Source organism: Danio rerio, chromosome 6 (genome assembly GCF_052040795.2).
Source record: "Danio rerio strain M-AB ecotype USA chromosome 6, GRCz13ab, whole genome shotgun sequence".
NCBI classification, from domain to species: Eukaryota; Metazoa; Chordata; class Actinopteri; order Cypriniformes; family Danionidae; genus Danio; species Danio rerio.
This window is the reverse complement of record NC_141026.1, coordinates 43,096,651-43,112,500: the sequence shown is the minus strand read 5'-3', so window position 1 is coordinate 43,112,500 and position 15,850 is coordinate 43,096,651. Positions and strand designations below refer to the sequence as shown.

Genomic DNA, 15,850 nt, shown 5'->3' with positions numbered 1-15,850 from the left:
TCTGTTGTCTGTTGTCACTACAGATCCAGTAATGCGGAAATGGAGTGTGCTTCTAGTAGCGGGGATGAAAAAGAGCTGGAGATGATCGAAACCTAAAGCGGGTGTTGTCGCCGCGCGCGTACTGTAAAGCAGGTCGCACACCAGAAGCGCCGCTCGGCAGCGCGCCGCGCAGCGCCATGTATTTTAGAATTCTAAACATAGGTTTCTATCAGGATACACACACCAGGACCGCAAGTCGGCGGCTGTCGGCGGCGCCCGGCGACTGCTCAGGACGCAGTTCATTTTTCAGCCGCGCCACAGAGCGCCATCTGATTAGTTTCATGTTAAATATCCTTCGAATGTGTGCGTCTGGTGTGTGATACTTTAAACCAGGGGTCTCAAACTCGCGGCCCGCGGGCCATTTGCGGCCCTCAGTGCAATATTTTGTGGCCCGCGCCGACCGCTGTACACTGACAGAATCAGCGGAGCGGGGAGAGAGAGCGCTTCCAGCTCCGCTGATTCTATCCGTACACAGCGGTCACTGGCATTCCCCGCCCGCCGTGTAAACAAAGGAGCGGGGATGCCGGTGACGTCACCACGCACCCCGCCTCTTTGTTAGACGCTGTGACGGGCGGGAAGAACCAAGGTAAGCTGTTCCCGCCCCTGCCTGCCACTCAGCTACATCCTGCATCTTACAGGGCTCGAAATTGCGACCATTTTGGTCGCATATGCGCCCGAAAATTAATCTATGCGACCTCATAATATATTTGGGCGCATTAGTGCGACTGCTGATAATGGATGTAATGCGACCTGTTTTGATTTTTTGTAAAAACATGCTGAATCGCTCTTCCCTGCCGCTATATTGGTTCATATTAGCTGTCAATCAATCAAGGTATTCCGCTGTCAGATGACAGGGAAGGAGCTTTTATGACCACGGGAAATGCAAACGGCAGAAGAGTAAAAACTTAAAGCACACAGGTTTGCAAACCCCACCTAAAATTGAGGTGCAGATGAGAGCGATCATGACACGTCACGTGGTGAATAATGATCCACCAGCTGAGATCAATCGAGTACGCGCTTCATGGAGAAGGCGCCCGAATCTCCATGCGTTGCATTCACTGCGTGTTCAGTGCAAATGTCCGCTAAAAGTCAAATCTAATACTGTACATATCATTGCCAAAGAAGCTCGCCTTTACTAAATTTACACTGAAACTGCGTCTCATAACAAACAGCGGTATTCCGCCGGTGGTCATCGCAAGAATCTTGCGCTGCCTGCTCATAAATTGGGTTGGCTGACTCGCCAGCTTTTCCACTAACACAGAAAAATGAAGATCATCTCAGACTGAACCTTTAAATTGACACTAACTGAAACCAAATCTTTTTAAATGATAGAAGTGAGACTTTACTTTCTTTATTTTGTCTATTCTTTTTTGAGGTGTATATTATTTTTATTTTTTTACTTATTTACTGATGACTGCTTTGCAGCTTTCATCATTGAAATGATTTATTATAATCTTTTTTTTGTTTTGTAGCAGAAATATTATTTATTAAATTGACATGCATATAAAAACAGCAGTACCAAATAAATATTTCTTACTGCAATGCTTCATTTTTGTTTGATGCAAACTATACAATTATTTTTCATAAAGTAACAGACTTTTTATAGCAGATAACCTACATTCATGCACATTCAAGGCAGTATCATAATGAGAAATGTAATTCATTTTTACTATTATTGTCATTTTCATCATCATTAATATTCTATAATTATTAGACATTCATTTTGGAATTATTGCACACAAATATCAATGACTTCACAGCATTAGTCAGATAGTTTTTTTCTGGTTTTTGTCAGTCCTATTGATGTTTTAAAATACAATAAATCCCTTAAAAAGCAATTTGCAGCGGTGCTCAATCATTTTTGGTGGATGCTCCTAAATTTTTTCTGGTGCTCCTAAATTTATTTTGGTGCTCCTAAATATTTGAAGTTGGGAGCACCGGCGCTACCAAGTAAAAAAGTTAATTTCGAGCCCTGTCTTATATATATTATAGGTAGATACAGACTGGTACAGACTGATGTGACTGGAGTGGGGTGGGGGTGTTTTATTTATACATATATACGCCTTTTTTTTAGGTGAGGGAATGGAAGTTTTGAGTGAGTTCCCCCACTTTTTTCCCTAGGACTAGGTCTTTTTGGGAGCACATATTTGTGTGAGAAGTTATTCTCCACCTTGAACTTCAATAAGTCAAAGTACAGGTCTAGACTTAATGATGATCATCTTCAAGCCATACTGAGGGTCTCAACTGCTTCCGCTCTAAAGCCAAATGTGGTTCAGATTTGTGAAAAGCGCTGTCAAGTCTCGGGCAGTAAGGAGTAGGCAAAAGATGCCAAAAGAACTGTTCATAATCTTCACTCAATGTTCTATTAATGTTCAGGACACTTCATGTTCAGAAGAAATAATTAAAACTGTTAATAATGGCATTTGAGGACTTTTTTTTGTGAAATCCCTTATGCGGCCCAGCCTCACCCAGACTTTGCCTCATGCGGCCCCCAGGTAAATTGAGTTTGAGACCCCTGCTTTAAACTGTGATGTGCGCGCCGTGTCGTGGCGCCGAGCGGCGCTTCTGGTGTGCGACCTGCTTAAAGCAGAGAGGGGGGTTGAGCGCGCATACTCAAGAGCGTTGTTGTCGCGCGCCTACTGAAGGGCGGGACGGAGCGTGTGTCGCGTCGCGGGGGCACTTTTGATCATTTTGGAAGGGCACTTTCTATCCAAGACTAAAAAGGGCATGTGCACTGCACAGGTTGAGCCCTGTGTGTGCACGTGCCTGCAAGTTGGGGAATACGACTAATAATCAGTCATGGGGACTGCAGAAACACAGCACACTGTTCAGATTGATGCAGACATGAGACCTCTATCTCAGTCATGGCTTGTCCTCTCAAGTGGGGGAAAGACAATGCACAACGTTACCCACTGCTGTCAACCTGGGCCAAGTCATATCTCTCTGTCCCAGAAACCTCAGTCCCAAAGGAGAGGGTTTTTTTTGTTGCAGGGGACATTGTAAATACCCAGAGATACCAGCTTTTACCAGATTATAGTTATATGATAATTTTCCTTTAAACCCATCTCTATCTAAGTGAGTGAGTGATTAAATGTTGAATGTGATGAGTTTTCAACAATACTAAATTGAAACTTTATTTTTTTTACATGGTTTAATAATTTTTTGTTATTAAAATTGAAGTTCCTGTTTCAAAGCTTACAGATAGATGACTAATTTGTATGTCATTGACACTTTTGTGGAGTATTTTCATAAGTTTTGTTTTTCCTGTAAATGATTCAATAAATATCGTACCGTGACATTCATACCGAGGTATTACCGTACCGTGAAATTCTGATACCGTTACATCCCTAGTGTGTACATATATTTTTTTTTTATTGTTTAACAGATACCATTAATATGGCACCCTTTCGGTTAACAGTGAATCGGTTATGAGTATCCCTATCAGTTACTGAAAAGAAATGTATAAATAAAATAAAATAAAAAAATAAGTACATAGGGTTTCATAGATTTCATGGCAAGCATTAAATGAAGTGAACAAACTAAACATTGTTAAATGAAATCAATAAGACTTTGACAGGTCACCTGAAAGATGTTTTTTTGCTGAGGTGCAGGTACCTGTGCCTCAGTCAAGGACACAAGAACAGGATCCACTGACTGCTGCTGTGGCTGAACACAAAAGCAGAGGAAGTGAAGGAAAAAAAAAAAACTACAATCACATTATTACTATTACTTTACATTTCAATCAAAAATGAATAATATAAGACAGCATGTACACCATTCGTCCATCAAGACCTTTAGTTAACATCACAAACATTGATCGTACCAAACATTGCTTGAATAAAATAGCCAAGCATGTCACAAAACAGTCACATATGCCAAGCCATGCATGCAAAAGTCAGCCACAATTGCCAAACACAAATTTATGCCCATCACTAGTCAAAATAAACTCTCATTTACTACCCCAAACTAGCAAGCAAACAGCACTATAGTACATTGCATGATACATACTTTGAGGGAAACTCCCAGTATACAGTTGGACTCACACAAGCAGCTTTACCTGAGGTTGGACAGCATGCAGCAAGCGATACAAAAACATGCAAACACAACCACCAGCTGCATACTTACATTGGTCCCGCTGGCTTTTGGAAGTGTGGGCAGAGTTCCACTTGCCTTCATGGTGTTCACTAATTTATTAAATGCAGACATATCAGAGTCTCGTGGTCGTGCTGTAGTCTTGGCTCCTCCTGTCAAAGCCTCTTCCAGGTGCTCTGCCATGAAAGGAGTTCCACCACCTCCACTCGACTGCCTTTGAGGTAATGATGGAGCAGGTTCAGGCTGCACCTTCAGTCCTTTCAGACCCACCTCCACTTCCTCTAGAGACAACACCACACCTGAACTCGCTGAAAGAGGCAAGATAAACTTAATATCATTCATTTACTGCAATTTTACAATGCACATCATTGATTAGGGGGCCAGAAATGTAGTCCGTTACAGATTCAGTTTGATTATATTTTAAAAGAAAAAAATATATATACACTCCATTTATGAAATATAAAAAAAACTAAAATTCACAAAAATAAATAATTGAAAAACGTTAATATAAGTGTAGAATATAAAATATACACAGGATAGTACTCACTGCTCTCTTTTAGGTGAGCCTTGTTAACATTCAGGCTGGACAGGAGAGGTTTCAGGTCAATATTGGCTTTATGCAGTAGCTCTAGTATGTCCACCTTCTCCTTGTGTTCTGCTGAAGAGATGGGGGTGAAGTACAAAGACGGACCCTGATTCAGAGATCCAGTATGTGGATCGAGACCTGACAAATCACAGGAAACACCACAGTATAGTGATCCACAGATACACCACTACATTTATATTAACATTTATTTATTCTTAAAGGTGGCATTTAAACTAGGCAAAGACTAAAACTAAAGACTGACACACAACAGCCTAAGGAAAATGATCCAATGGATGGCATCCAAGGGTGTACCAATATATCATATGAAAAATCATAAAAGAAAATGCACCGAAGCAAACGATGACTTGAAATATTGAGCTTGTTTTTTTTCTGCAAGACTCAGCTTACTGAACTTATCGGGTATGATTGACCTAAAATATGTTAATTACATCAAGCTGACTCCAACGCACATGCTAACACACACACACTCTGCATCGGTCACTTTGTGTAACATTGGACTGCTAGTTACCACATAATACCTCCCTGTTATAATATTTTTAAGACGGTCACTATCATATTTACAGGCTTCTTGCACTATATACTGTTTTGTATCACATTGTACTTTGTGCAATATATGCGGTTTTGAATCTCCACAACTCTGGTTTGCACTCCTTGCCATGTGCCCTTAAGTGAAACAGTATTGTTTTAAAAAAAAATCTTGTTTTATATTCTTCTTATTATTATTATAACAATAACATTTGTATGTATAATAATATAATTTATATTATTATTTAGATTATATGTGTAATTGTATTTATTGTAACTTCTTTAAAATTCTACTTTCTGTATTAATATTTTATGTTCAGAATCTAGGATATGAGATAACGCAATAACGCAATTATGATTCTTTGTACGTCCTGAACATGTGGTTGAAATGCCAAACAGTCTTTGGTCGGTGCCAATAGCCTAGTGGTTCAGTGCACCAACATATAGCACCATAGTGCTCATAGCGACAGGAGTTCGATTCCCGGCTCAAGGTCCTTTGCTGGCCCTTCCCCTCTCTCTGCTCCCAATGCTTTCCTGTCTGTTACTGCCACTGTGTATTTTTTTTTTGTTATAAAAAAAAAATAATAAAAAGCCCTCACCTTGACGTACAAAGTCGCATAATGATGTTTAATGGTCTCAAAAACCAAGAACAAAAAGAAAACAATTGTAGAAAAAGTAATTTCTGAGCTCACTTTTGTTCGTTTAGAACAGGGAATGTTTGTCCACGGATAAAACCTACATCAGTGTTCCCTGAACTGTTTGCAGGACATATTTTTGCCAGGTTTTTTTTTACCATATGATTAAGAATTTTTTTTTTAAATAAAAATAATAATAAAAAATAAATAAAAATAATAATAATGATCTTTTTATAGCATACAGTAGAGACAGTAGCTACGTTTCTATGCACTTATTTTTATGCACATTTTGGATATCGGCATAAAGCAGAATCAAGAGCGTCTGTGCTCCACATCTCACGCCTTTAAACAGCACCCTGCGTTCACTGCGTGTCAGGATTGTCTTGAGGGCGTACTCGCACTACGTACAATTGCCTTGAACTGGGCCAAAACATGCTTGTCCCCCCTCTCCCGTCTCCCCCGACGGCCTGCACTCACATTGCATTCGCGCCTGAGCACGTTTACGTCATCGATGATGCGCTCAGCACAGTGGAGATTTTAGTTATATCGTTTTTGCAGTTTGAGATTCAGTGAAACGCAGTCAAATATTTTGCAGAACAGATCAGCCACTTTTGACACTCAGTCCTCGCACTGCAGGAATTAGGAAGTTTGCTAAAGGTGCAGCTGTCGTGCAGTGAGGGGTTTGCGTCGTTAATAATCTGACAGTTTGCGTTCATTGAACAGTAAGAATGATTAATAAATCCATAAGAAACAGTCCATTAAAAGTCACATCTCATCTTCAGTTTCGGGCTCAGGCCCACTTTTCACTCAAACTACAAGCGTACTGCACCTAAGCCCAAGTGAACTGTGTTCTGGCACACCTCTTCCAACGGGGCCAGGACGGCAAACTGAACCGCGCCTGAGCCAAATTCCGAGCACTCACTTCTTAATCCGGGAATCGGGCCAAGGCACAGTTCGGATAGCATAGTGCGAGTACACCCTGAGGCGCAAGTCACCTATGAAATGAAGAAAAGATTCACGCCACTTCTACCACAGCAAATTCTGTTTTTACTGTTGATATTAAGCACCAGTTAATCAAGTGACTATTTTGTTCGCTTTGACTCATTGGATGAAAACACTGCTTTATTCGCAAGTCTTTCAGGGTAATTTGCATTTTTGGATGGAGACATAGCTAGTGTTGTATTTCAGCATCAAACCTAATATCAAAACCTGAGGGTATCACACCCCTATACACATTAGATTACATGTTTTATTCTGTCATTTGGTAATGCTTCTGTCTGCCAGCTCCAACAAGTTGTAATGAAAACATGCAGCTATTTTTTTTATAAACTGTGAGTGCATCTGTGTCATTATTGGCCAATTTCAGTTTTGTGCCCGTTTTTACATAATGAACAAGTTCTTTACATGTGCTAGTTCCCAATCCTGCAACCTCAGAGAGGGTGGGGGAGCAACTCATTAGCATTTAAAGAGATAATCAAAAACGGCTGTGAACTGAGGTGTATTTGACAGGGCAAAAAGGGTGTTTATGTCCTTTGATCAATTTATCAAAAAGTTTTTTTTATAGATTTTAATTAAGAACCTGAAAAAAAAACAACTTGTGTAAAACAGGCATTTGAGCCACCTTTAACCAACATTATGAAACTGCAGGCCCGGCGACCCAACCGCACACTAAAGGCTGATTTATACTTCTGCGTCAAACGCCGGCGTATGCTACGGCGCTGACGCATAGCCCTTCGCCGTGGCCGTCGTGACCTCTCAAAAAATGTAACTACACGTCGCAACGACGCGTAGGGCAAGCTCTGTGATTGGTCGATTTGGTAGCGCTGACGAGTCTGGGCGGGACCGAGAGCCGCGCGAATGGTGCGAGCCTGATGAAGCGATTGTTTACAATTGTGGAGTTCCGTGAAGGAGCTCCGGATGAAAAGTTTTGTTTTGTGTTTACCTCATAGTTAAAGTTGTTGCACGTCCGCCGGTTCCTGCCTCAAAATGAGCGAGTTTGAGCCACTTGTACATCCCGGAAGTGTTCAGGAAAAGCAAAATAGCACCGAAGAAACTCGACACAGAGGAACATTTACACCTCACTGCCAACTAGCGTTTCAGAAGTGTTAATGCAGACCAACAGAGACAGCGCACAGAAGTATAAATGCACAGCTACACGCGTTGCATGCGCCATGGGTTACGCCGGTCACTTGACGCAGAAGTATAAACCAGGCTTCAGACCTGCACGCTTAAACAGCTAGACCTGCACTTCCAGACCTTAACAGTGCCACCTGCTGTTTAAAAAGAGCTACTATCCTGAATTCAGCTGCTTATAAAAATTGCAACAAACTATTTTTCTAGTATAAAACATTACGTTATGAGTGAATTCATTATTATATAAAATAAACATACTACATTTATTCTGTTGTATTTTTATTAATTGCATTTTTAAATAGATAATCAGTTTTTTTCCACTTATTTTCAGACACTTATATCACTGTTTTGTATTAAGTTGAGGGAATTAATATTATCTTCATATACAATAAATTTCTTCGCATACAATAAATTATAGTACTCTGGGTAATTCTCACAACAAACTGTACTTTTTCATGAGGTCCTACAAATCATCAAACTGTAAACAATGCAGAGAAAAATGGTGAAAAATAATAATTGAGTTAATAATTATGTTTTTACGTAGAAAATAACATCAAATAAAATAAATGCTTTACATTCTTGTTGGGGAGATTTTTCATTTCTTGAGCAAATAACAGTGGAAATATCTGCAGCATTTGGTGCACTGTATTAGTGTTAGCAGAGACCACCCTGTTTAAATTGTAATATCAATCTGGGACAAAAAAAATACACAAATCAGGAGCAAATTATTTTAGCTCTAACCTAAGAGAGCTCATTTTGTAAATTCTATGCAGAGTAACTGATATTTTGATTTTCAAAAAAACTTTTGTAATCATTACAGAACTTATTAATAATTTATAAAGTGTTATTGTGTTACTGTTACTGTCTTTGGTAGCCCTTTCAGATCGATAATACAGTAATATGTACTGTAGCCCTATATGGCACTAAAATAGCTTTCAAATAATAATCGCGTTATATATTAAACATTTTATTTTAACACTTTTGCTTTTTTATTTTGCCAGAAAACATTGCTAGGAAATTGTCCCAAAAAAGGTACAATAAAACCGAAATAGGAGCAAGCTGTAAATATAATTTAATATAATATAAAAAAATTTTATAATATAAATATACTAATTTTGATCAAATTAAACACCGAAATGATTGTTTGAATTTTCAGGAATCGCTTTAACAATCAATAACCTTACTGGCGTGTCTGATGTTGCTACTTGCTATAAAGTGCTGGTCTGAGCGTGCAGTTGGGTCTCCGTACCTGCTGCATCAACCTACCCAACAGCAGGTAGCACTGTCAGAGAAAACGATAGGTCTAGAAGTGCAGGTCTGTGCATGCAGGTCTGAGCAAGCAGTTGGGTCTCCAGGCCTGCAGCTTCACCTTACTCCCTTTAACACTGCTTATCAACTTAATAAAAAAACTAACCTTGAATTCAAGCATAATGCTCTAGAAATAACTTCGGTTGAATTTCTGTGAAGTCAACCCTGCCTATTTGTTTCCTTTTAATGTAATTAGTCTCCTCAAACATTTGTCTGCTCTGGATTAGTAAGCACCAAGTCAGTCAAGTTTGTCATTTAACCAAAAAATAAAAATAAATACTTTGATAATTTTGTCCACATTTGATAAGACTAGAACTTAGCCCATGGTTGGGTCTAGTCACAGATAAACAGAATGATCTAATAGCAGTACTTTGTGTAGAAAATAGGGATGCAACGATTGTAGATTTTGGTTGAACGATTATAGTCGGAGAAATAATCATGGTTTCATGGTTATCATGCTTTCATTCATTTTAAAAATCACCACTAGTTTAGAAAAATCACATGAAATTATTGCTGCTCAGTAACCACATAATACAGCACAAAATAACATTAAAAACAAACAATAGTACATTTCTCTATTTTTACACTGTATATAAATGATAGAATAATGAATAAATTAATTTAAAAAATGTATTTATCTAATGCAGGGCTTAACATTAACTCAAGGGAGCACCCATCAAAAACGAATGAGCACCACTGCAAATTACAGATTTATTGTATTTTAAAACAGCATCAATGCGGACTAACAACAACCAGAAACAACTAGCTTATTCTGTTATTGATTATTGATATTTGTGCAATAATTTCTAAAATAAGTACAATAATTATAAACTATTAATAATGATGACGACAATAATACTAACATTAAATAACATTATTATGCTACCTTGAATGAGAGTTATGTGCTATAAAAAGTCCTGCTGTTACTTTGAGAAAAAAAAAATCTATGGTTTGCATCAAACAAAAATGAAGCACTGCAGTAAGAAATATACATTTTGTACTATTGTTTTTATAAGCATGTCACTATAATAACCAGAAAGATAGGACAAAAGAAAGGAAGAAAAGTCTTACTTCTACTACTCTTTAAAAGTTTCGGTGTGTCATTTTAAATGCTCAGTCTTGTTTTCATTTTTCCGAGTTTGTGGAAAAAAGCAAGAGAGCCGGCCCAATATATGTGGCGCAGAGCAGCAAATCTCACGATGACCACCTGCACAGTACCGTTCTGTCATGAGCCGAAGTTTCAGTATAAACTTTGTATAGATCTTTGCCAAAGAAGCTCGACTTTACTAAGTTCGATTTTACATTTAGCATCCATTTGCGCTGAACACGCAGTGAATGCAACGCATCGAGATTCGGGCTATTAGACAGCTAATCCACTTACGAGTCTTTCTGCACTCTCTCTGTAAGCACTCGATTAATCTCGGCTGGTGGATCAATATTCACCACATTATTGCTCTCATTGACGCCAATACTTGTAACTTTAAATGGGTTCGCAAACCTGTATACTTTCCATTGCTTCGTCCTTAAACTTCAGCCGTTCCCTCCATTGAAAATAATGAACTTGCATGAGCTTGCCTTAGTTAATAGCCTCAGTCATAATTAATCCAGTGTGCATGGTTATTAGTCTCAATGTACAAACTAGCACACAGTTTGCATAACTTTGTTTAGTTGCTGCAGTTTTGTTCTGTGCAGAAACGCGGTGTTGAGAAGCCTTTACGATTAAATAACCGTGACGAATTAAAGCGCGGTTAATAGTGAAACCGGTTATTGCATCTCTAGCAGAAAAATGGGCATTTAGATGACTAGGTAGAACAGTTGGTTAAAAAGCCTAAAGGAATTATTAACATTTAACAAAAATATTTAGTTAAAATGCTAAATGGGGAGTTTAAATAGGAAAACAGAGGGTATCAGTAACAGTTCTAAGCTCAATATCAGTCAAAACCTACAACCAGAGCTAGGTGAAGAGACTGGAGTAGAAAAGATTTACCTGCCAATCTCTCCAACTCCTCATGTGGTGTGGACCTTAGACTGCTGGAGCGGCTCCCAGAGGGACTTCTGTTACTGGAGAACCAGCGGCTAAAACGGCTGGCCATGACTGGACCATCAGCAAGAACATCTTCAATCATCTGGAGGAGAAAAAAAGAAACCAATTGTTTAAACGGTTACAGCATAGAAGCAGGAAACGGCCTTGGGGAGTGAGTGACACTTACGTGAAGAGTGTCTGCAGACTGCTTAGCACAATGGGGTGAAAATGGGCATTGTGGAGAATAGGTTCAATTACAAGAATCCCACTTAAATTCCAAATAGCAAGTCTAATTTTGCACAATCAAGATGTGCATCCCCAAAGTTTCAACAGAGTTATTACAATGCTTATAGAGTCAGATGGGCATAAATTTGCATTTCATTGAGCTTTCAGTAGAACAAAACTTAAAACCAACAAATAGCTTGATGCCATACAACCATAAAACCAACAATTTCACATTTCTAACAGCAATGTCATCATCATTTGAACCATTCTGCAATCATCAGTACATAAAGTACTATTGTTACATCAATTCATTTAGTAGGCGCTTCAAAAGATTTATAATCCATTACAAAGAATCACATTAGAACATAAGCCAGAAAGAGACACTACTGAAGAGATGTAAAAAATAAGAGAACCTTGAATAGTAAAGAGTCCTGTTATAGGACAGGGACTGAGAAGAGTGATTAAAAGTCCCCAGAAAGAACCTAATAACCTCAAACATCTCTCAACCTTAGGTGTGATTTGCTGTTTACTGCTTCTCCCTTTAAAGACAACCCAGATATTCTGTGCCAATCACCCGTAGAAACATGCAGTGCTCCCCATATCTTACCGAAGCCAGACCAGGCATGGTCTTTTCAAGATTGAAGAACTCATTGAAGTCAAAATCTCCAGGGGTTTGCTCAGGAAGCTCAGCATGTGGAACCTCTTGATCAGCTCCTGACTCCCGAACTACTTCAGGGCCGTCTGAAAGTCCACCATTGCATTCAACTGTAGAAAAAAAGAGATTGAATAAATACAAGCCCACCGATGATCGCACTTTTGTTTGAGACTCGTTTCCTACAGCACATGCCTTCTTTAACGGACTCTGGCCTCTTCTTGGAACGTTTGGTCCTCCGTTTGTCATCCTCCAAGATTTTGTCATCAAAGCCAATGAGCTCAATGGTCTCAGACTGACTAGTGGGTCCACCAGAGAACCACTCTGGCTCCTCTTCTGCATACGAGTCATTTCTTCTCCTCTCACTGAACACTCTTTTGTCTCCAAAATCTCTCTGTAGAAGGCAAACAACATTCAGTCAATGTCCAAACACTACAGGAAAAAGATAAGAACCTCTGCATCAATTTTTAGCACAATACCCTAAATCGCTTATCCTTGAAGTCACGCTCTCGGTCTCGCTCCCTCTCTTTGTCAACCCGTGCATCCCTTTCAAAAACGCGTGATGCCATGATGCGGCCACTGCCGATGCGTCGTGCTCCCCCCAAACGGAGAGACTCATTTTCTTTGTTCTCCAGAGGGCTGGTGGGTCGGCGAGGGAGGGCGGTTTGTGCAACTTGACAGCCACCACCAAAACTACGACGTTGCGGACTTAGAACCACCTCTAGATCATCATCTTTTACACGTTCCCTGGGATCTGAGGAAGAGAAAGATCATTTAAGATAAACATCCTCCAGCAAACGGGTTTTAATGGCACCTTATGTTATTTGTTGAAGCTATTGGTTCAATTACCTGCAATTCTTCGTTTAAGTGGCACCCTATCGTCTACATAATCTTTCTTGTATCCTTCAGTAGGACAACTGGACTCTGAAGAGGGATATAGTGAAGCATGCCATTTTTCAGGATCCCAGACGCCATCGCTATGAAGGAGACAGTACAGTTAATGCATAAAATTATAAAATAATATACAAGCCTCAGATAATATACAAGCCATTCTAAGATGTCAAAATATAAGCCCCGTTTTAACAATACTTAGTAAAGTCAAAAGACAAATGACTACAGTAAGTGAATTCTTTTCAATTAATTGAGAGGAGCAGTTTGTTATGTGCTCCAGAACCACTGGTAAGATTAGGATAACACTAGGGGTCCATTCTTCATACCTTGCTTAAATGATCCAAGATGATTTGGCAGATCCTGAATCTTTTAATCTTGATACCTGATCTTTGGCTAATTTGGATCAAACAAGTTTGCGATTCAGATCAAAATATCTGCATAAACTGATCTGAGATCACTGCGTGTATCAATCCTTGAAATCATGATCAGCAATACAACGACTGGCTGATGGCACAGCAGCATAATGACATCATCTGATTAATATTTAACTTTGGCTTTTTTTGTGGGCTGCAGGCTTTTCACATTCATGTGTCAAGAGCATTAGGCAATTTATTTAGCTATACATTTAAAACAGATTTTCTTTATTATAGTAGCCTAGGCCTATTCAAGTTTATTAATGAATTTTGATATCAGTTAAAGTCTCTGCAACGATCCTGGATTGTATTAAGTCATCAATAATCAAATCCAGCTCATGGAGTAATCCATGTAAAAAGATCAGACCCAAGATGTCAATGGCTAAAGCACGTTTCACATCACAAACGTGAGCAGAGACGTTTTTTTTTGTCTCTATCTTAAAAGATTAGAGCAGCAGTGCAAGCGGGTGGGTCTATTTTTGCCGCGCTGCAATTAAAGTGACAGTGCATTATGACCAATGAATGAAAGTAGAAAGTAGCAATTTTACCCAATAAATGCATTAATAATATCCAATGATTTTATATATTCATAAAAATGTAATAAGTTCAATCAACTTAAATGATTAAACAGCAACAATTATTTATTTGGGCCCGACCTACAAAACATAACAATTTAGTACGAGTTTTGCTTAGTAAGTTGCAGACTAGTTTGATGATGCATGAATATCATAACTACATTGTATACATATTATGACTAAGCCTACAACATCCTGACAATCAAAAACAAAATGACATGTCACAGGCGATAGTCTTCTGATACAGTGCACCTAATAAGACATAAATGACACTCCTCAGAGCATAACCATACAGTTCTTTAGGATATCTATAAATTTGTCAAATAAAAAGTTGCAGGTTAAGGAAACAGCATAGAAAGTTGTCGCAGGCCTTGGTGCAGATGAAATATTAAAAAGAAAATAATGATTTTTATAAGTGTGTTTATAGATGGGTAACTAGATAGAATAGACAGAGATAGATTGATCTGTGTAGTAGCTGGCGATGAGCTGTGCGCTACAGATGTAGTCGGTGTGAAAGGCAAATGCCTGCAAGCTGATTCTGCGCTCCATACGAGCTGCGCACGCGTACACGCTCTGCTTGCACTTGCTGCGTGAAACGTGTAAAAAGCCAATGAAAAGATTCAAGTTTCAGTATAGGACGATTGTAGCCAAACTTTCAACTGATGTCCTTTTTGCAAACAGTATCCAGAAGATGGTTCCACACATGGTGTTAGAACAATTGAAAATAAAATAAAAGTTTACCTGTCATATTTCTCTGACAGACATTCTGGCCTCTCATTTGAAATTGGCAATTCTTTGATTTCCATAAGCTCTTCCTGCAAAAACACACAGCAGATTAAGAAAAACTGAACAAAACATTTCAAAACTGCAACATTTAGTGTGCTTTCACACTAGCTTGCTTGGTATGCACCAAGATTCATCTGAATTTGTTAAAATGGATGCTTGTCCCGAACTTAAGTATGCTTCATTTAAAGGCTGTATGGTTTGTGAAAATATGAAAGCAATCCCACTAAACTGTGGGAGCAAGTCACGATGACTCTTGATTCTCTAAACCTGTGGATTCTCACACAGAGAGAAGGCCTACATCATTTCTGCTTTCCTTCAGAAGATAAGGTCCCCCACTGCATGCTCTATAAATTGTCAAGTACACTGAAAGGAGAAGGAAAGTGCTACGGTATGCTCACACTTTAGATGCAAAGGGAAGGTCTCAGTTACAGTTGCTAAATGATTTTCACTAAATTTATGCCAACCCACCTATTATAAATTGTTGGTGACAAAGCGATTTTTTAAATTAGAAGTATGTTACAGATTTTCAGACAAGAACATTTGTTGGCCACCCATAGCTTGTAAGGAGCAGAGCTTCTTGAGCACTGTCACGAAAAAAATCTAATAACAGCATTTAAAATAAATTAAAACAGTAGAAAGAAATAAAGTTAATTATAAAAAAGGGACCTGAAACAACTGAACTTCAAGTAAAACTAACTAATCGATTCAAAGGGGCTTTCGATCTGTTATATACTGGAAGCCTGGTTCCACAAGGTCCCCTTATTGTCCTGGTTGCATTTGAATTGACAAGGATGTCTGAAGTGATGACAGTGTACTCTTGTAATTAAAAACACTTTTTTTTTTTTAACCTTGTAACAGAGTCATAATGCCAATGAAACTGACAGTTTTGTAGGATGCATGTAGGGCTCAAATAATTAGGCTGGTTAATCCTGCTTTTGAAAACTTG

At 38.8% G+C, this 15,850-nt stretch overlaps 1 protein-coding gene across 7 annotated transcripts in view; it reads right to left on the bottom strand.

The window, feature by feature from the left end:
- Positions 1 to 15,850, bottom strand: part of eif4enif1 (eukaryotic translation initiation factor 4E nuclear import factor 1) — a 29,897-nt gene that overhangs the window by 10,264 nt on the left and 3,783 nt on the right. For 3 of the 7 annotated variants that reach the window (XM_087255554.1, XM_087255555.1, XM_087255556.1), the window contains 9 exons: positions 14,860 to 14,933; positions 13,089 to 13,216; positions 12,719 to 12,993; positions 12,435 to 12,633; positions 12,195 to 12,352; positions 11,327 to 11,465; positions 4,679 to 4,855; positions 4,165 to 4,439; positions 3,622 to 3,705 (listed from right to left, as the gene is read on the bottom strand). In XM_087255554.1, coding sequence (XP_087111680.1) covers positions 3,622 to 3,705; positions 4,165 to 4,439; positions 4,679 to 4,855; positions 11,327 to 11,465; positions 12,195 to 12,352; positions 12,435 to 12,633; positions 12,719 to 12,993; positions 13,089 to 13,216; positions 14,860 to 14,933 — 1,509 coding nt within the window. 7 annotated transcript variants of the gene reach the window in all.